At 47.6% G+C, this 19,984-nt stretch overlaps 1 protein-coding gene across 13 annotated transcripts in view; it reads right to left on the reverse strand.

The window, feature by feature from the left end:
• PTPRT (protein tyrosine phosphatase receptor type T) overlaps nucleotides 1-19,984 on the reverse strand; it is a 1,128,501-nt gene that overhangs the window by 18,994 nt on the left and 1,089,523 nt on the right. For all 13 annotated transcript variants that reach the window (XM_054674440.1, XM_003316939.5, XM_054674441.1 and 10 more), the window contains 5 exons: nucleotides 18,676-18,830; nucleotides 15,121-15,256; nucleotides 12,914-13,063; nucleotides 10,475-10,648; nucleotides 6,759-6,890 (listed from right to left, as the gene is read on the reverse strand). In XM_054674440.1, coding sequence (XP_054530415.1) covers nucleotides 6,759-6,890; nucleotides 10,475-10,648; nucleotides 12,914-13,063; nucleotides 15,121-15,256; nucleotides 18,676-18,830 — 747 coding nt within the window. The remainder of the gene's footprint in view (nucleotides 1-6,758; nucleotides 6,891-10,474; nucleotides 10,649-12,913; nucleotides 13,064-15,120; nucleotides 15,257-18,675; nucleotides 18,831-19,984) is intronic.

The raw sequence follows: 19,984 nt of genomic DNA on the forward strand, positions 1-19,984 counted from the left end.
TTTAAACAGATTCTATAAAGATCCAAAAATATATAATTGGCTTTGATACTATGTCCAGTTAAGGAAGGCAGACTGTGAATGAAGGCATAAAGGAGACAGGGACAGAGGGAGAAAGAGAGGGAGAGAGAGGGGAGAGAGAGAGAGAGATTCACACATCTCTCCTCATTGTATCCTCCCAGTAGTCCCATGAAGCTCCATAATACAATCTCCACATAGTGGGTGGAAACTTACTCTTATAACAGCTGCATCAGAGTTTGTTTCGGGGAAGGAAGGGTTGGAGTTTAGGAACATAACTACAGAAGAGTCTTGGGGCGGGAGGCAAGGCTCAGAGCAGGTTTAAGAAAGAGGTACTAAGGAGATGGCTAGATTTTGCAGCTTAAGAAAGGAACAACTTTTGGGGAGAGGGTGGAAGAGCTGAGAAGGGAGGGATGGGAAAGGAGGTAAACGGGAAGAAAATGGTTTGGGCAACAGGGTCAGGGGAAGATGTGTTACTGCTAGTGAGAGCTGAGGAGGCAAGGTGGGGCTTCAGAAAGAGGATGTGTGATGTTCAACTTTAAGTCATGGGCATTGCTGGGATATGAAGCTCATATTTCTCCGACTAAAGCCTCAGCTGAAACTTGGAAGTAAACATGAGACTACAACCCCCTCAGAATTCTCAGAAATATTGGGGATGGACATTGGGTTTTCCCATAGGATGGGGAGTAGGGAACAGAGCAAATTTTATTTAAATCTTCAAAGACAGAATGAACTTGGCTAACATCTAGGTTATAGTAATCTAACAAATGATAACATTAAGACTTGGAGAAAGTAAAGGAACTGGCTCAGGGCAACACAGTGAGTAAGTACCAAGGCTACAATTTGAACTCAGGTCTCTTGACCCCAGGTTTCTTTTTTACTGCTACCCCTACCATTCTGGTGGGGACAGAAACAGAGACACAGCCCCTTGCAAAGTCAGACCTGACTGAGGCTGGCTGAGATGCAGGTTGGGTATTTTGCATATTTTGCTGGTGTGTTAGGCTGTGTTTTCACAAGACCAGACTAAAAATGGGGATATTAGGAGTTGCTATTTGCCCTAGAGACACAATGGCAGCAAGAGACATCTCTGAAATAGCACCCTGCTTTTCTCCTGGGAGAATGAGGAGCTTGCCCCTCTCACTTCCATGGGAATCCATCACAGCCCCCATTATCCTTGCGCTCAGGCACCCTCACCTTTCCAAAAGGCTTTGCATCCCTGATCTCTCAGGCTTTCCACAGTGGGAGCCCCAGAACAGAGCAACTCAGCTTTTATGTAAGTTGTGGACTCTTATTTGTTTTAAAGGAAAGAAACATCCTTGTATGCTCCACACACCAGGTGCCATAGCACATTCATAGGTCTCAGGGGTTAGGATGTGGACATCTCTGGTGGGGCCATGATTCTGGTCACCACGCAGCCCCACCCTTTGGCTGGTGTGGAGGATCTCCTGAGCTCTCTAAACAGTATGGTGAGTGTGGCATGACTGCAAGGAGGGCTTCTTTCTGGTGTCTTTCTGGTGGTCCGTAGAGACCACAAAGATGGAAAAGATCTTGTCAATGCTGTTGGATGTGGTTGAAAATGTTCTGTCTGCTGAGTCTGAGAAGTGACAGCATGCTTTGCTGGTTGGCGTGGTTCTAGGATTTTACCCCACAAATCTGACCACAGACATTTGGAGTCCTAAAGAGTTAGAAAAATCTGTAAGGTTGAATGCAAAAGTTTGAATGCCTTTATTTTGAGCCCTCATTGATCATAATTACCTTTGAACAGCAACCACTGCAGAGAATGAAAGAAAGAATATTTGGGGCTGACTAAATGAAGTAGTGTAAGATTCTGAGCAGGGGCAGATTTGGCCAGCAGTGCAAAAAAAATAAGGCCCTGTGAGAGCTTACACCCTCTTCTTATTTTGCTGCAGCTTACAGGTAGCCCTGCCCAATCCCCAACGTACGCTCTTATGGTTCCCAGGCAAACCACAGGAGATGGCATCGGTCCTCTCAGGAGTGACCTAGAAATGCTCAGGTCCTAAGGCAGACCTGTCCATGTTGCCAGGCTGGGCTAGCTTGGAGGCTGCCTTGGCATGAGCATGCAGGCAGACAGATGCTGACGCCACTTCAAAGAACCGCCCCTCCAGGTGCCGAGGGCGGCTTTTCTGATGCTCATGCTGTGTCATTGTTTATTTTCATAAGGCGCCCAGCTGCTGCGGTGATGATATTTATATCAATAAGTGCTCTATTCATCTGCCGGTTTCAGGGAATGCTTGCCAGCTGCATATGGCAGCCAACCTCAGGGTACTTCTGAGCCTGATGTTTTTGCATTTAGAGAATCAGTTCTCAAACTCTATACCAACATCTGGGCCTGAAAGATTCTTCATTCACCCAGGACCCACCCTGAAAGGGGGAGCTATAGCCAATGACCTTGACCTTTGTTTCAAAGGTTTTATATGTCCCAAAGTGAAGTTCTTTGAAAGTCATCCTCTGTGCCTGAGCTCTGGTTTTGCAGAAAGGGATGTTGAAAAAGAGAAGAGCAAACAGGGTTTTGCAGGCCAGACTTCACGCCCAGGCTTATGAGCTGAGTGAGTTCATTGTTTTATTTCTTCAGCCAAAAGCGTAGGGTGGTGATGCCTTCAGACTCCAAAACTCTGCAGGGAATGTTCCAGAACTCTCTGTTTTATGAGAATTCATTTATTTTTTATAGTTATCGCAGTGTCTAACCTTCTATTGCTCAGGCCCCAATCATTGGCATTATCCTTCATTCCTCTTTTTTTTTTTTTTTGACAGGGTCTTACTCTGTCGCCCTAGGCTAGAGTACTGTGGTGTGATCACAGTTCTCCACAGCTTTGATCTCCTGGGCTCAAGTGATCCTCCTGCCTCAGCCTCCCAAGTAGCTAGGATTACAGGCATGGACCACCATGCCCAGTTCATTTAAAATTATTTTGTAGGGCTGGGCGCAGTGGCTCATGCCTGTAATCCCAGCACTTTGGGAGGCCAAGATCAGCAGATCACCTGAGATCAGGAGATCGAGACCAGTCTGGCCAACATTGGGAAACCCCATCTCTACTAAACATACAAAAATTAGCTGGCTGTGGTGGCTCACCCCTGTAATCCCAGCTACTTGGGAGGCTGAGGCAGGAAAATCGCTTGAACCCAGGAGGCGGCAGAGTTGAGATCGTGCCACTGCACTCCAGCCTGGGTGACAGAGTGAGACTCCATCTCAAAATAAAAATTCTTTTGTAGACACAGGGTGTCACTGTGTTGTCCAGGATGGTCTTTAACTCGTGGCCTCAACTCCTGACCTCAAGTGATCCTGCTTCCTTGGCTTCTCAAAGTGCTAAGTAAGATTACAGGCATGCCTGGCCCTTGATTCCTCTTCCTCTCTCTTATTCCATAGTCAGTCAATCTCTCTGGATGTGTTGTTGGCTTTACCTTCAGAATCTACCCCCCGGTTCAACCAACCTCACCTGCCACCTGAATGATCACAGTAGTCTCTTGTCTGTTCTCTCTGCTTCCATTTCAGAAACCACTCTTCCCCATCCTTGCACCAACAATCTATTCTCAACACAGCAGCCAGAGGGATGCTTTTATTAAAAAAGGCAAATTATGTTGCTCCTCTGCTTCAAACATGTGCATGGCTGTTTCTCTGAGAGTGAAAGCCCAAGTTCTTCTATGTCTTCCATGGCCCTCTGACCTCACCTTCTGCTGCTTTCCCCACAGTTGTGCTGCTCTGCCCATGGCCTCTGTGCTGTTCCTCAAGGGCACCAGGTGCATGCCTACCCTGCAGCCTGGGTGCAGGTGTTCCCTCTGCCTGCGATGCCCCCCTGAGAGTCACATGGCTCACTCTCTCACCTCCTTCAGGTCTGTGTTCAAATGTGTTCTTCTCCATAGGGCCCACCTTGACAATCCTATTGCAATGACACCCTATGTCCGAGATCCAACGTTCTGATCTTTACTACCCTGCCCTCTTGTTTGCCTTTTTCCAAACAGTCGTGTCAGCCTTCTAATTTACAATTGAGCACATTAGAGAATGTGTGTTGCTTATTATCTGTCTCCTGCTTTAGAATAGAAGTTGCATGAGAGATGGGAATTTTTTTTTATGCCTCGCTTTGTCTGTGTTGCTCAGTGATGCATTCCAAGCACCTAGAATAGCTTCCAGCAAATAGCAGATGCCCAACAAATATGGGTTGCCTGAATCAATAGACTCTCTCCGGAACATCTCTCACAGGCACATCCCAAGGTGCACTCAATTTCATCCCCCTGTTCACCTGCTCTTCTCGCTGCCTTCCCCTACCTTCCTGACTTTCATATTTTCCCCAGTTATATCCCCAGTTGCCTAATTGCCCAGACTCAACTTCCTGCCATTATCTGCAACTTTCCTTCTTATTCACCTCCCACCTGCACCTGCTCCCTAAACCTCAGGGACTTAAGTCTGGAAATGTTTTCACGTCCAATTCCAGTCCTCTCACCTCCTGGCCACTTCTGCAGTTCAGATAACTACCTTTATTGTCTGCACATTTGCAACATTCTCCTCCCCGGTCTCCTGGTTTCCAGGTCTTTCCTCCGGCCTTTTACCTGCACTGATCCCCAGACCTGGCTCTCTTTTTATTCTTACCCTTTTTTTGCAATTTTTATTTTTTTTACTTTTTAAGAGATGGGGTCAGCCAGATGTGGTTGCTCACGCCTGTAATCCCAGCACTTCAGGAGGCCGAGGCAGGGGGAACACTTGAGGTCAAGAGTTTGAGACCAGCCTGGCCAATATGGTGAAACCCCATCTCTACTAAAAATACAAAAATTAGTCGGGCATGTTGGCACACGCCTGTAATCCCAGCTACATGGGAGGCTGAGGCATGAGAATCACTTGAACCTGGGAGGCGGAGGTTGCAGTCAGCCAAGATCGCACCACTGTTACTCCAGTCGGGATGACAGAGTAAGAGTCAGTCAAAAAAAAAAATGGGTTCTTGCACTGTCACCCAGGCTGGAATGCAGTGGTGGGATCATAGCTCACTTGAGCCTTGCAGTGCTCAAGCAATCCTCCCGCCTCAGCCTCCTGAGTAACTGGGACTATAGACACATGGCACCATGCCTGGCTAATTAAAAAAAAAATTTTTTTTTTTTGTAGAGACAGGGTCTCATGGTGTTGCCCAGGCTGGGCTTGAACTCTTGGCCTCCCAAAGTGCTGGGATTACAGGCATGAGCCACCATGCCCAGCCTCTAGACCCATCTTTCTAACAGGAACACTGGCTGTGTTATACCACTGTCAACCCTCCAGTGTTTCACCTTCCTGCACAGAAAGTATTTCTAACTGTGCTCCTCCAAACTCCAGTGGTCCCACAAAGGACTGACCCCTCTAAGGGCACCAGGAGAAAATGAGACAGCAGTGTGGGTGGAAGCCCAACCCCTGCCTGCTGCTTCATCATGAGCAGCTTTTGGTCATCCCTGTTTCATACATTGGGCTTGCATGAAAGCTTTTATTCATAGAAAGGATTCTGTTGCTTACAAAGTAAAAGTCTGAAGCTTGCTATGCTGCCAACCAAGACCCAAGCTCCTTAGCCTGGCACAGGGACCTCTCTGCAAGCTGGGCTCTGCTGCATTTTTCAGCCTCACTACATTCTTCTCCTCCTGATATTCCTCTAGGTCCCAGCCACACTGGAACATAAACTGTTCCGCAAATAAGTCTGTGTATATTCATCCCCTGCCTCGCCTTTGCCTCTGCTGTTCCCTCTGCCTGAAATGCCTTTTCCCAGTGAGTTCAGCCTCCATATGCCTAAAGCTCCTCTGCCTTCTTCAAGGCCAAAGTCACCTTCTTTTTGAAGTCTTCCCTCACCCTCTGGGCAGAATTAATTGCTCCCGGCTCCTGGCCAACACAGCACTTCACTGCTGACCTCTATTATAACACAGCCACATGAGGTTGGGACAATGTGCTCATCTGTCTCTGGAGCAAGACCATGCGCTTTTGGAGGGCTGAAACTATAGCTCAGGTCTGTTTAAAAATTTTTTAAATTCCCATCCAAGGCCTGCACAAGGCTAGCTCTCATATGGGAATTCAATGTTACTTTAAGTTTTATTTAAGGCAGTGAAAGGATAGGTTTTTAAAAATCTGAAGGACCATTCTCAGCTCTTCCACCCCAGAATGGCTGCCCTGGCATAAAAACTGTTCCAAGATACACGTCCTGTGTCCTGGGTATGGGGATATGCTGTAGGCACGTGACGCTTGGAGCTATCAGAACAGAGGGGCTAAGGCAGGAAGCCTGCCGGGGAACAAAGGTCAACCGTGAGGAACTGGGGCTTGGTGGGGTGGTCAGTGGGTAACGTGTCCAAGGTTCAAGTCCCAGGCTCTGTCTGTACAGGCTGCATTGCAGAGGGGGAAGGGAGGTGAGTGTGGCCAGGCATCTGGGTATTTTTCAGGGCTGCAGGTGCTCAGTGCTGGGGGAGGCAGCCTCCTGGCTCTGCAAGATCTGTGTGATTTGGAGCAAGACAATAATCAATGCTTGTGAGATGGAGCAACAGAGTCTGGTCCCGGGCGGGGAGTTGGACAAAGCCCATAGGCAGGGGGAGTCTTGCTGGAGGTCTGGGGGGGTGACAGGACCCTCTGTAGGCAGCAGAATGGCTTGTCTGATGCTCATGGCCAGACACTGCTTATGACAAGACAGCTGGCTGGGGCAGATGTGGCAGGCACCGGCTGTCAAGGGCTCTCCCTCCAGGTTTAGAGCATGGCCCCCCTGACCCACCTAGGGCTTGGCTTGGCCTCCTCCTACCTGGGCAGTGTCCATCTCATTCAGCATCACCACAGAGGAGCAGTTGTAATCGAACACCAGCCTCCAGAAGTCTGCCACGGTGTTGGGTAGAGGGTGCTGGGTGACCACAAAGGCGGCAGGCTGCTTGTGGCTCTGACAAAGGAATGACACAGGCTTCGTAAATTACACATCCATCAGTGATATTCTGATATTACACATCCATCAGTGATATTCTGATGATGATGAGGCCCGGACTGAGGCTCCAGAGCCTGCCAAATAGATTATACAAAACACCTGCCTGTTCTTTTATCTCTCCATGCCCTGGCGGCAAAGGGGACCTTCTCATAATGAACACATTCTCCTCCAAACTAAGACATTTCATTAGGAAAGTGTCACTGGGATGGGATTATCCAAATAAATTATTTATGCCTCGGAGTTCAGCAAATAATCATAATTACAATACGAAATGAAAGATTTCAGATGCAGATTTGTTGCTCTACTGGTCAAGACACCTCTTGGGATATAAGGGATTGGCCGCGTCCCTGTGCCCATGATGCTGGGCGAGGTTTTGGGTCGGCCTGAGGCCGAGATTCTCCCAAAGGGGTAGGCTCCCTTCTGCCTCCAGGCTGGAGTGAGGGGCTGAGTTGCCCTGGCAAGGTGGGCACTGTGTCATGTGAGTCAATGGGGCAGTGGAAAGTACATATGCATTATTAATAAATAGTCAGGTAGACCTGGGGTTCAAGTACAGCTTTACCACTTGTAAGTTATGAGTCATCCATCTGTCCATCCATTTGCCCATGTATTCATTCATCCATTCATCCATTCATTCAAACTTTGTAGAGTGCTTTTTTTTTTTTTTTGGCGGGGTGGGTGCTAAGTACTGGCAAGTTATTAGATGATTCCAAAGCTCATGTTCTTCACCTGGAAAACGGAAATCATAAATCCAAAGGAATGATGTCACACAGATTGAATGAGATTTGCGTGTGAAAAGGCCAGCAAACAAGAGCCGCAATGTAAGCCTACTGGCAGGGCAGAAACACCCCTGACTTTGTTTTACGTCCTTGGCACTGGTATTGTCGCTGGCACATGCTAGACAGTGCCACTCCAGTGAATAAAACAATAAATTCAGTCCCATGTTGCAGATAGGGAAACAGAGGCCCAGAGAAAATGGCCTGGAGGCGGGGGGGTCTGGCAGCTTCAACCAGGGACCTATTTTCTCCCCACCCTGAAGTCATGTATTTGAAAAGATTGGGAAGATTCTCCACTTCATCAGTGGCTCATGTGCCTGATATGTTTTCTCAAGAGATGATGGTTTCTGTGGGAGTTATAGCTGTTTTCAGTGCAGTTACAAGCCAGAGGGAAGAGGGCAAAGACCCTGGAAAAAGCAGGACAAAGCCTTGCAAACATGGATGTCATGCGTGCATTGGCTGGGGGGGGGGGGGGGCCTTCTTCCGAGGGCCTTTTCCTGGCCAGTAGAATGTTCAGAAGAGGGGTCTGGGTGGGCATAGGCAAATAATTTATTTTCCAAAAGCCAAACTCTCTAGCTGTAGACAGCATCAACTTTGAGCCATTTCCAGACATGGAAAAACATTGCGGCTTTGAGAGTTAACAGACTTGGGGCTCCAATCCTTGGCTCCCATTTCTGAGCTACTTGACCTTGAGCAAGTGATGAATGAAAATACTCTGACCCCGAGGACCTCATCAGAAAATGGGGATGAGAATACCCACATGCAAAATGGGACAGTGCAAGTCCAGGGCCCGACATGGTGCCCAACACTCAGTGAATGTTTGTTTTCTTTTCTTTTTCCCTGTCGTCTCTGTGATAAATGCTCTATTAGGCCAGCACGCCTGACAAAGCCTTATCTGAAAATATGTTCGAGATCCGTGCTCCTGCCGGGTTTCAGGGATCAGCCGGCAATCCATTTCATGGATAACATCATCCTTTACCAGGGGAAACATTAAAAATTAACCCAGAGGACTTCATATTTTTCTGCTAGGAGCAAAGCTGCTATGGTTACCAGATAATGCACCGACTGGGCTGGAATACAGATAAGGACGACTTTTTTTTTTTTTTTTAATATCAGAAAGGCAAAGGCCCCAGTGATGGCTCACAGGAGAAATGCCCTGTGGACAAAGAGAATACAATCAGCATCAGCGCTTGGCAGAAGGCATTTGACTCCAGGCAGTATCTAACCTATTAAGTAGAGGCCAGGAGCTTATTTGATCTTTGCCTGGATGAGGAAGGCAGAGAGGGGGTGTTGGGAGAAGTGGGAGACAAAGCTAGGAGGAAATTGGAAGTATGGGCGCACCCCTAGGCTCCATTTCTCATCACACTCACACACATAATGCACACTTACATGCACACATACACATACATGCACTCATTGACTTTAGAAGGCTCTAAGCTATAAGCTAATGCCAAAGGTCTTCTCTCCACTTCTAGCTACTTGCTATGACCAAGCCAAGACTCCCTGATTCTGAACCTGGAGCTAGGGTTTTTACAGAGGATATGGGCACTCTGTGGACAGAGGCCAGGGCAGGCCCCTAGAGAGCTGGGATAGGCATTGACCTTCCATCCTCTAACACCCAGACCCTTGGGAGAAACTTCAAGAGGATTAGAGGTCAGAGAAGTTGTTGGCCTTGACCCCAGGAGAAAGCATCCCATGTTTCTGTCTATTCTGAGTGAGATAGGAGGGCCACATGGGCTAGATGGATGTGAACTCAGATGGGCTGGGGAGGGGAAGCTGGAAGGGCTCATTATATCAGGCAATGGTGTTCTTGGTTTTGAGCCTCAGGAGGTGAGATGTTTGCCTCTTATTGGATCCAGCAAATTGCGGGGAGGCTCAAGAAATGAATTCCAGAGTGTGACCCAGGAGCTCTGTGTGTGGGCTGTGCCACTAGCTCCCTGGGTGACCTTGAGCAAGTCTCTTTCTCTGTCTGGCCTCTGTTTTCTCTGCTGAAAAGTACATGGCTGGTAGTAGATGGTCCATAGTTCCTTCCTACTGCAAACAAACACCTGTACACCTTGGAGGGGAAGTGATGATAATCAGAAGTATCCGAAAAACGCAGGGGAGAAGCTTAGGCTCGCTGGACCAGGAACATGACCCTAATCCCAAACCAGGGCAGGGTGAAGCCCCTTCCTGGACCTGATGACAAGAAAGCGGGGGGCAGTGCCCCTCACAGGACAGCCAGGAACACAGCCCGCTTCCACCCCATGCTTGTTTTACTGCTTCCCACTACTTTCCCAATAACCATTTACTGAGCCCCTACTGTGTGCCATCCTCATTTTTGTCTCTGCTCAGGAGTTATCTGGAACCTTCATGGGAGCTACCAGAGGGCAGAACCTGTGTCTGCACCATCTTGTGTTCCCACGCTCAGGCCAAGGCCCAGCACAGAAAATACCTGCTTTACTAAACTTCAGGCTGAGAGTCGGCTCTGTGGGGAATGGAAGAGGTTGCTAGGCAGGCCTGTAGACTTGCCGTGGTGTCATGGGAGCCACCTTACGCTTCTGGTCTATTCTTTCCAGGCTCTTTGTATGAGAAAAGGAGCCAAGAGCCCACCTTGTGTCTAGGTTTGGACCAGAGCCTTCAGGGGAACAAAGGTCCTTGGGATTAGTAGATCAGAAGCAGGGGGGCTGGCTGGTGGGGTCAGGGCCCTGAGGTCCAGCCACCTCCACCTCAGGAAGAATATTTGCCCTAGAATGCCAGCTAGGAGCTTTCTGCCCGGGCTCGGCTTACATCCATCAGTGCTGCGTTGATGTAATTGCTGGATTCTCCGTCCACTGAGATAAGGAAGGGCAGGCAGCGGTCCAGAGGCAGCACGTCCATGCTTCGATTCTTATCATGGTTCCGGGGCAGAAGCCCAATGCTGCAGTCCTCGGGCCGCACACGGGGTGTCACAATGTTGAGGGTCTGTGGGGCACAAAGGTGAATAGATAGGCCCTGCTCATATGGCTGCCCCTGAGCAAAAGAGACAGTAATGTTCCAACTCAGCCTAACTCGCCTATTTCCACCCTCTAAGCGCAGCCCCACTCTCCCTTTCCCAGGACCCATTTCTCTTCCACGATGATGTTCTGTCCTCTCCTGCTCCCTGCTATAGGGTGTGTGAGCTGTGTGACACCTTCAAAACGCCAAGGCTGCAGAAGCAGCGCATCCACACACAGGCTCAGACACAGCCTCATAGTACCTGCCAACCAGATGAACTAAGTCGTTCAGCTCAGCCGGTGCTGCTTTAAAGGGTGGGCCAGCCAGGAGGGCATACAGAGGGGTGGGGGTAGGGAATCCCTACTGAGGGCTAAACATCACTTGCGTTGTCATGGAATGGGGGAAATGATTTACCAGCCCTCTTCTCAGAGAGAAAGCTGTCTGAGTATGGAAGGATGCCTAGATGACCTGCTCAGGATAGATGAGAGACCTCCGAGGGGCAAACCCTAATAGGTCTGGGAAATTGCTGTGTTTGGACTTTGCCGAGTACATCTTGCAAGTTTGAGGCCAGAGCTGAACTGCTCTATCCAATGGACTAGGTGTTATGTGCAATGACCAGTGTTCTGTACCCTCCATCCTTCCCTCATTCAGCTCTCTGTCTCTACTTCAAATCAATAATGGCTATTTGTTTTAGGTATTGCTAAGGTATTGGCCTGCCTGGGATATCTGCCCGTGGAACAATGGGCCTGGCATTTGCCCACTGACTTGAAGCAAGACCTGGAGCTTCCTTGCTTTCTCATACCTGGTTCTCAGCTCCTGTTGCCCAGGTGTAATTCTGACACTGGTCTTGGGATAAAGGGCTGGACTCTGGCTTTACCTTACTTAGTGATTCATGTCCAGGCTTCCTAGACCAATCAATGTTGCCACAGCTCTGACCATATGGGCTTCCAGGTGTGGATCTGGTATACCTGAGCTATGTTCTAGGACAGTACTTCTCAAAGTTTAACATGCATACAAATCACTCAGAGATCCTGTTAACTTGCAGGCTCTCATTCACTACGTCTGGGCCAGGTCCAAGATTCTGCATTTATAACAAGTTCCCAGGTGAAGCCAATGCTGCTGGTCTCCAGACTGCAGGTTTAAAAATTTTATTTATTTTATTTTTTATGTTTTTGAGATGGAGTCTCACTCTGTTGCCCAGGCTGGAGTGCAGTGGCACAATCTCGGCTCACTGCAACCTCCGCCTCCCAGGTTCAAGCAAGTCTCCTGCCTCAGCCTCCTGAGTAGCTGGGATTACAGGTGCATGCCACCATGCCTGGCTAACTTGTTTTGTATTTTTAGTAGAGACAGGGTTTCACCATGTTGGTCAGGCTGCAGACCACACTTTTAGCAGTAAGAGTCTACTGAAAAAATACTGAGAGGACCTGAGTCCCTCCAGAGATGAAGGAGCATGAAATTCACACCTGTTTGTATAAATTTGTCTCCATTCACAACTTGGACTAGAACTGAATAAAACCTCAGTTAAAAAACATATTCACAGTTAAAGACAAGTACCAGCAATCCCTGAGTGTGTAGTTGCTCATGGCTGTGCATTTTGTGTTCTGGAATAGATTCTGCAGCTTCCTAGAGAAGCAGACACTGAAAGTGCATAGATCAGTTGTCCCAAAGAAAACCCCACAAATGTGCACATAGCCACTGAAGTTGGTTGGGTTACTGTTACGGACTAAATGTTTTCATCCCTCCCAAAATCCATGTCGTAATCTTAGCCCCCAATGTGATGGTATTAGGAGGTTGGGACTTTGGAAGACGTTTCGATCATAAGCATAGAACCCTCATGAACGGGATTAGTGCTCTTATAAGAAGAAACATGCAGGGCCAGGTGTGGTGGCTCATGCCTGTAATCCCAGCAATTTGGGAGACCAAGGTGGGAGGATTCCTTGAGCCCAGGAGTTGAAGACCATCCTGGGCAACATAGTGAGATCCTATCTCTATAAAAAGTAAAAAAAGAAGAAATGTGAGAGCTTGCTGCTTCTACTTTCCACCACGTGAATATGCAACGAGAAGACGGCTATCTGCAAGTCAGGAAGTGAGCCCTCCCCAGACACTGGATTTACTGGAAGCTTGATGTTGGACTTCTCAGCCTCCAGAAATGTAATGAATAAGTGTCTGTCATTTAAACCACCCAATCTATGGAAATTTGTATAACAACCCAAACTGACTAAGATGGTCACCGAGCCTGGGATTTGCTCATACCTGAAATTCATCTTTGATTTGGCTGGAGTTTGTCTGGGGGTCCAGCCTGCTGATATTGTAGTAGAGAGAACGGAACTCACACACAGGGATGGCAGTGTTGCCACAGAGGCATGCTTCCAGGATGGCATCATGCACAAACACATATTGCTCCTGCAAAGTCAGAAGAGAGGGAATGGGGTGCCAGGTAAGAACAGTGGCCTGGGAATTAGCTGTCCACATTTAGTGTTGTGGCTATGAAGAATAGCCATGATTTATCAATATATTACAGGATCCTTACTTTTTATACTGTAACCCAAAGGGCCAAATTTCCATGTTTCCTAATGATCACCTGAGCTATGGTGGGTCTTGTTTCTGATAGAAGATGTAATAGCATAGTCATGATAAAATGAGAAACTTCTAGACATGCTGTCAGCAGGCGCTCTTGGTGTCCAGCTCATGACCCCTCAGCTTTCACCTTTACCTGAGGAAGGCTGTTTGCTGCAAACACCTGTGATTGTCTGCTGAAGGCAGAGAGGATACTTGGGCTGTGTGGAAAGGAACCCCCAAGCAATGACAGATGGAGAGTTGAGGATAGAAATCTAAGAAATCTCTCCCTTTAGGTGGAATCACTTGGACACGCATGTGTCTCAGAGTTCACCAGCAGAATTGGGCTCCAGTTGTCTACAGTGTTTAACAACTTGTTAGAGTAGCCTTTGTTTGTTTCCTTCCCTGCTCTGCCTCACTTTCCCATTCACCAGCCACTGTGTCTTGGGATTAACTTCCAAGCAAATTATTTGCCGGCAAATCTTTGTCTCACGATCTGCTCCCAAAACGTGTCATATCTTCTCCTCTCTCAATTCTTTGTACCTGCTGTACTCTCCTCCTGAAACTCCACTCCCTCTTTTCCATACCTTTAATGTTTCATTCTTTCTGGAAAGCCATCTGTTAATCCACCAGGCAGAAGTTGGTGTTACTTCTAGGCCCTAGATAAATGTTTGTTGAGTGACTTTTTCTGCAGAACTTGGTCAGTTTCTCTATAAAGAGTGCTTTTCCAGATGCTATGTGATGCATCTGCATTTGAATATGTCTCCCCGTATGTCTGACTGCAACCAGCAAGCCTGGCTTCTGCATGCATGGACCTAGGAATAGATAAAGCAGCCCTCTTGGCTTTAGTGCTAGAAGCCTGAAGACTGGCCTGTGTGAGTTAGCTCAGAGCCTATGTGTGTAAACCAATCAATGGTGGTATTCACTGCAGAGTCAGAGAGGCTGGCTGTACCAAAACCATGGGTCACTTCCCTTTGCAGGATTGATGATGTGCATAGTTCCTTATCTGCCCCAGCTCTGATCGCCCAGGCACCCAGAGCCTTCACTAGAACAGAAGATGGGCTCGTTACAGGAATGATAAGCCAAGGTACAGAGTGGGATAGGCAGAAAAGGCTGCTTAGTGAGAGTGTGGTTCTGGCGAAAAAGCAGAGGCCTTTGGGGTCACATGGACCCAAGTTCTACCACAGTCTGGTATGTGAGGTCTTAGGGACACAATTTCTTAGTTTCTTCTCCATTGATAAATAGGAGATAATACTAGGAGCTACACCATAGCTGGTTTGGAGGAGTAGAAACAATACCGTGACTAGAAAGAATGTATGCTGCCTGGCTCACAGTAGGTACACAACAATAAAGATTGTTTCAATACCTTGGGTTTGGGCTCTCCAACTGCACAGAGAGTTGCCTAAAGGTCTGCTTCTCCCTTGAGGGCAGAGGCTGTGTGTTACGTCTCTTGAAATGCCCAGCACCCAGCTTAAGTACTCAATTACTTTGTTGATTAAACCATTCCCTGCAGTGACTGAACCATCGCTTGGCACGTAGTGGTCACTGAATAAATGCCAATCCTTCTCTTTCCTTCTCTATCACTTCACCCAAGGCAAGAATACTATTCAAATAATCCCCGAAATTTGTCATTCTGTCCCTGCTTGGATGGCCTCAGAGATGGAGAACTCACCACCATTCTTCATTGGTGGAACTGCCTGCACTGTAGACCTCCAGGGTTGGCTGGGGCACCCTAGCTTCTACAGTAGTCTCACCATAGTAAGCCACGTGTCTACTCCCTCCTGCTTCTCTCACACCCAGGTCCTTTCCATAGGATGCCCCTACCTATGTGTCTCTCCGTTCTATCATGTTTCTCCTTGGTCAGGGCTACAGGTGGCCAACTGTCTTGGTCCCCTAGGTCTCACCTCTGTCTGTACCAGGTTGACCCTTTGGGCCCGGAGCTCACGCACGCAGTTGAAGATGTCCACCACCCCTTCATTCTCGGCCATGTCAAGCATGGTGTCAATGGCAATGAAGCAGCCAGTCCGCCCAGCCCCAGCACTGGAAGAGAGGTATGGTCTGTGTTAAGGATCTTCATGGGGGGAACCTGCCCTGGGGAGGCCCCTAGCATTCAGCCCTATCCCCAAGGGTCCTGCTGGGAGGCTCTAGATTATGTGTTCCCACATTTCCTTTCTTAATATGTATAGTTTGTAATGCATGCGCAAACCACACATATACATGCCATTGCCTTCTGATGGATAAAATAATACATCCATATAGCATTAAACACCTAGCATGGTTCCTGGCATGCTGGAGCTGCCTCATAGATGTGTCTTTCCTATTTTCTACCCTTCTTTTCTCTTCTTTTTTCTTCTTCAGCAAATGGGTTGATGGATGGAAGCAAAGAAGGAGAGGAGAGAGAACAGAGGGGAGATGAATGACAGGACAGAAACGAGAGTCCTCTGAGCTGTCCCCAAGACAGAGGGTGGTTGGTGGAGCACCATGTTCAAAGGCCGGCAACTGGCTCCACCTGCAGCTGTTTTCCCAGGATCATGAAGCAAGAGTGTCATGAAACTGGAGCAGCTGACCATCCGGAGACCCTTGTCAGGGATCAAGTTTCTTGATACATACTTGATTTCTCGTCACTAGTGGCTTCTTTAGGAGAATCTCAGACCAAGTATAAAATGGTAGGGGAACACAACGAGACTCTGTGGGCCTTGGCCAGCCCTTTCTAGATCAGTGCTGGGCTCTGAAACATCAGTGCTGACCAAGAGGCACGTAAGACATGTGCCTTACACATGTGCAGTTTTGGATGGGAAGGCTGGGCAGCCTGTCAAGGAGGCCCCCTTCCGCTGCGTTTTCACATCTTGCCTTTCTCATGGAAACAAGTGTCTTTGTCTAACAATGTAGATGTCAAAAGACACACACACAAAGAGGAAGAGAGATGGAACAAGACAAAAAAGCAATATTGGTTCATGATAAATCCAAGGGGCACAGGCCAGTGCGGACCACTACCTACAACAATTTGGAAAGTACACCCATTGGAAGCAGAGTCTTCATTCATGAGAAACTTTCATGGTTTGAATGAAGTCTGACTTAAGTTTGCTTCAGAACCTACTCCCCAAAATCCAGATGCGGGGACTCAAGAGACTTGGCCTCTGTGTCTGGGAGGGAGTATAGGGGGGGTCACTCGTGTTTTTTTCTTCAATGTTCATATTCACCATGCTTTAGTATAAAGAATCAGCCCAATTTGGTTCCAAATTTTGGAACTATCAGCGGTGACCAAGTTGCCTAGTGTCTGTTTGTTAGCTTCAGATTTCTGATGCTTTTAACATACCTCCCTGCAGGGTCCTTGTGAGGACAAAGCTGTGTTTGTTTATTTCAGCATCACATAGTAATTGAACACAGGATATTTGAAAAGACCCCTAGGATTAAATCCTGGCTCTATTACTTACTAGCTGCATGACCTCGGGCAAATGACTTAACCTCTCTGGGTTTCAATACTCACTCATCTATAAAATGATGTTGATAATAATTAAAATACTCACTCATCTATAAAATGATGTTGATAATAATTAATAGATCCACCTCACAGCATTAATAGCACAATATGTATAAATTGCATGAAATTACAATTAAAATGCATAATGCATACAAATTGCTTTGTGCCTGGATACACAGCCATTATTTATTGAGAAATTATTACTATTATATTCAACAAATATTTATTGAAAATCTAAGACGCAGTAGATGCTGGTATTGGGAGTGGGAATATGAAAACATTGTTCCTTTCCTGAAGGATTAATAAATAATCTGGGGAGGGGGAGAAAACATTAAGAGGCAGAGAATAATGATATATTAGAGGGCTTACTATATGTCAGGCATTCTCTCTCAGGCACTTAGCCAACCCATTTGTTAATAATTTTCAGAATGGCCCCAGCCAACCCATTTGTTAATAATTTTCAGAATGGCCCCAGGAGTGGGTACCACTCTGCTCAGATGCATTAAGATGATGACCTGCTAAGGAGACACATACCGGCGTAGAGCCATCATGCGCCGAGGGCCTGATGATAAACATTTGCCATTGTCTTTCTTTCTTTCTCCCTAACCCTTGATCTGGGTGCTCTTTGGGATATAGAGATGGGGGGCATTAATGATCTATTGCCCTTCGATTGCTATGAGATATAAAGCAAAGCAGAAAATACATGCAAAACACTTAGAGAGTCCAGGATTACCTCCTCATCCTCACTTGCCTTATCTGTGAAATGGGGTTGTGTAGCTACTATTGCTGGGAAGATAAATGGATGCTGTATGAGGACGGGGCTGGCTCTGAGACATCCACAGCTTATGGAGTCTTCCATGGTCTCTTGACTGACACAAACTGCCAGGGCAGGGATGTGCTAACTAACTCAAGCATCCAGGGTCTGAAAAGATGGGCTGCCCCAAGGTCATATTGGAAGAGAGAGGCGTTGGGAAGGAGGGGGATGCCAGCTGGCCAGCCTTCAGGTCAGGAAGGCCATCCTCCTCCAATTCTGGACACCCTTGACAGGATACTTCATCTCCATTTGGGAGGATTCAAAGACATGCCACTCATTCTCAATGTGACTTTCTAGGTCAGAGCTGAAAATAAATATCTCTTCTTCATAATAAGGTAAAACCTGGTGCTGTCCATTTCTCTCTATGAGGGACCCGGCAGGCTGGCAAGTGATTTTGAAAATAATAGAAATGAAAAGAAGCATGCTTCCACCAAGGCGCCCTGCTGCCATGTCAAGGAGCTGAGGGCAAGTGTCTGGAGAAAAGCAGGTGAAATATCCCCACTCTGTGTTTACCTTCTCAGCACTTGAGTTTTTGTATCTGTAAAATGGGAATGTTAATAATGCCCACCTCTCCAGACTGGACGAGAAGTAAATAATGTGGGTAAAATGCACATGACAGACCCAGCAGATGCTGGCAGTGTTCAGCCTGCCTCCCTGGTGACTTCTGCACTGTTTTCAGGCGACAACAGTAACAATGGCCACTACTGCTATTCCTTTTGTTAGCTGACCTTGTGACCAAGTATCATCAGAAAGCATTGGGCATGGGGGGGGACACAGGAAGAGGAGTCTCTAAGAGTAAAGCCACTAGAAAAGATAAGATAACATGTCCCTCCCAAGAAAGCCGAGCTGCAGAGGCACACTAGGGTAGGTGGAGGACTTTTTCTTTTTTTTTTTTTGAGACAGAGTCTCGCTCTGTCACCCAGGCTGGAGTGCAGTGGCGCGATCTTGGCTCACTGCAACCTCCCGCTCCTGGGTTCAAGCGATTCCTCTGCCTCAGCCTCCCAAGTAGCTGGGATTACAGATGTATGCCACCATGACCAGCTAAGTTTTTGTATCTTTCTTTAGTAGAGACGAGGTTTCACCATGTTGGCCAGGCTGGTCTCGAACTCCTGACCTCGTGATCTGCCCGCCTCGGCCTCCCAAGGTGAAGGACCTTTGACTTACCTGCAGTGGACCACTATGGGCCCAGCTTCCGGGGGGTTGAGGAACTTGACCTGGCGGACGAAGCCCAGAAGGCCAGTGGCATAGCAGGGAACGCCGTGGTCAGGCCAGCTGGTGAAGTGGAAGAGGCGGAGCTCCCGGATCTCATGGTAGCCTTTCTGAGGAAAGAACGGGCCTCTGTTCTTCCAGCTGCTGCCCTCACATACCCAGCCCAGCAACACGTGGAGCCATAGCTGCTGCACTGAGGAACCTCCAGCAGGGACAGGGCCCTCACAGTGTTAATAGGTGTTACTGGATAGAGCGATTCTGTAATCAGTTACATTTGGGAAATATGGGATTGTTAAAATGAAACCGATGGCTTTATTGCAGGATTTCTCAGAGTCTTGAGTGTGCTCATACACACTCTGAATGCCCAAGAGGGCCACAGAGCACCCTAGGAGACCTTCTTTTGTTTGCCTAGGGGATCGTCTTTGACAAATGTTTCATAGGAGGTGTATTGAGTACGGATTTAAAGAAATGTTGGCCTTAAGGACCAAGTCCAAATTGTTTCCAGTGGAATCTGAGGCGTTCAGTGATTGAGGTCTGATATTCTGTAGTGTTCCAGCCTTGGCTGTGATAGTCTGTGTGGCTTTCAAAGTTTATATAACTTAGTACTGACTTCTTTATTAAGTAGATTCTTACTTAGAATGATTACATAGGATGCGAAACAAACAAAGGCAGAGCTTCTCTGATTGACTGATGGAGACAGAGTGGGGCCTAGAGCTCTGAGCGGTTCCCCTCCCCTTTCACACCCCTCCACCCCTCACAGAGACACACTCCGGGCCCAATAGTGGTTTTCTGACCATTCCATGGCCAGGTCACACTTCTAAGCCTTCGCTTAGACAGTTCCTGTTACCTACTATTTTTCTACTTAGCAATCTCCTGCAGATACCCAGAGAACACTGAATAGGAAGAGTCTGTTTGATTATTCATTCCTTCAGTGAAAAATCATTTACCAACTGTGACCTGTGCCCAGCCTTCCCAGCCTTGTGCTAGGTACTCGGAAGGTGAGAATAAAAGCCATAGCTCCTGTCCCTGGAACAGCTCATGGCCTTGTCGGGGAGGCAGACGCCCAAGTGGGTAATTCTATTGAAGTGGATAAAGGAGTGCCTGCTAACCTGATCTTAGGAGAAGAGAAATCCCAGAAGGCTTTCTGGAGGAGGTGATGCTTGACCTGAATCTTGAAACAAACTAATAGTGAAAATAATAACTAACATTAACTAAGCATTTACTGTGTGCCAGTCACTCTTCTGAACACTTCAACATGCTAACT

This window comes from Pan troglodytes, chromosome 21 (genome assembly GCF_028858775.2).
Source record: "Pan troglodytes isolate AG18354 chromosome 21, NHGRI_mPanTro3-v2.0_pri, whole genome shotgun sequence".
NCBI lineage: Eukaryota > Metazoa > Chordata > Mammalia > Primates > Hominidae > Pan > Pan troglodytes.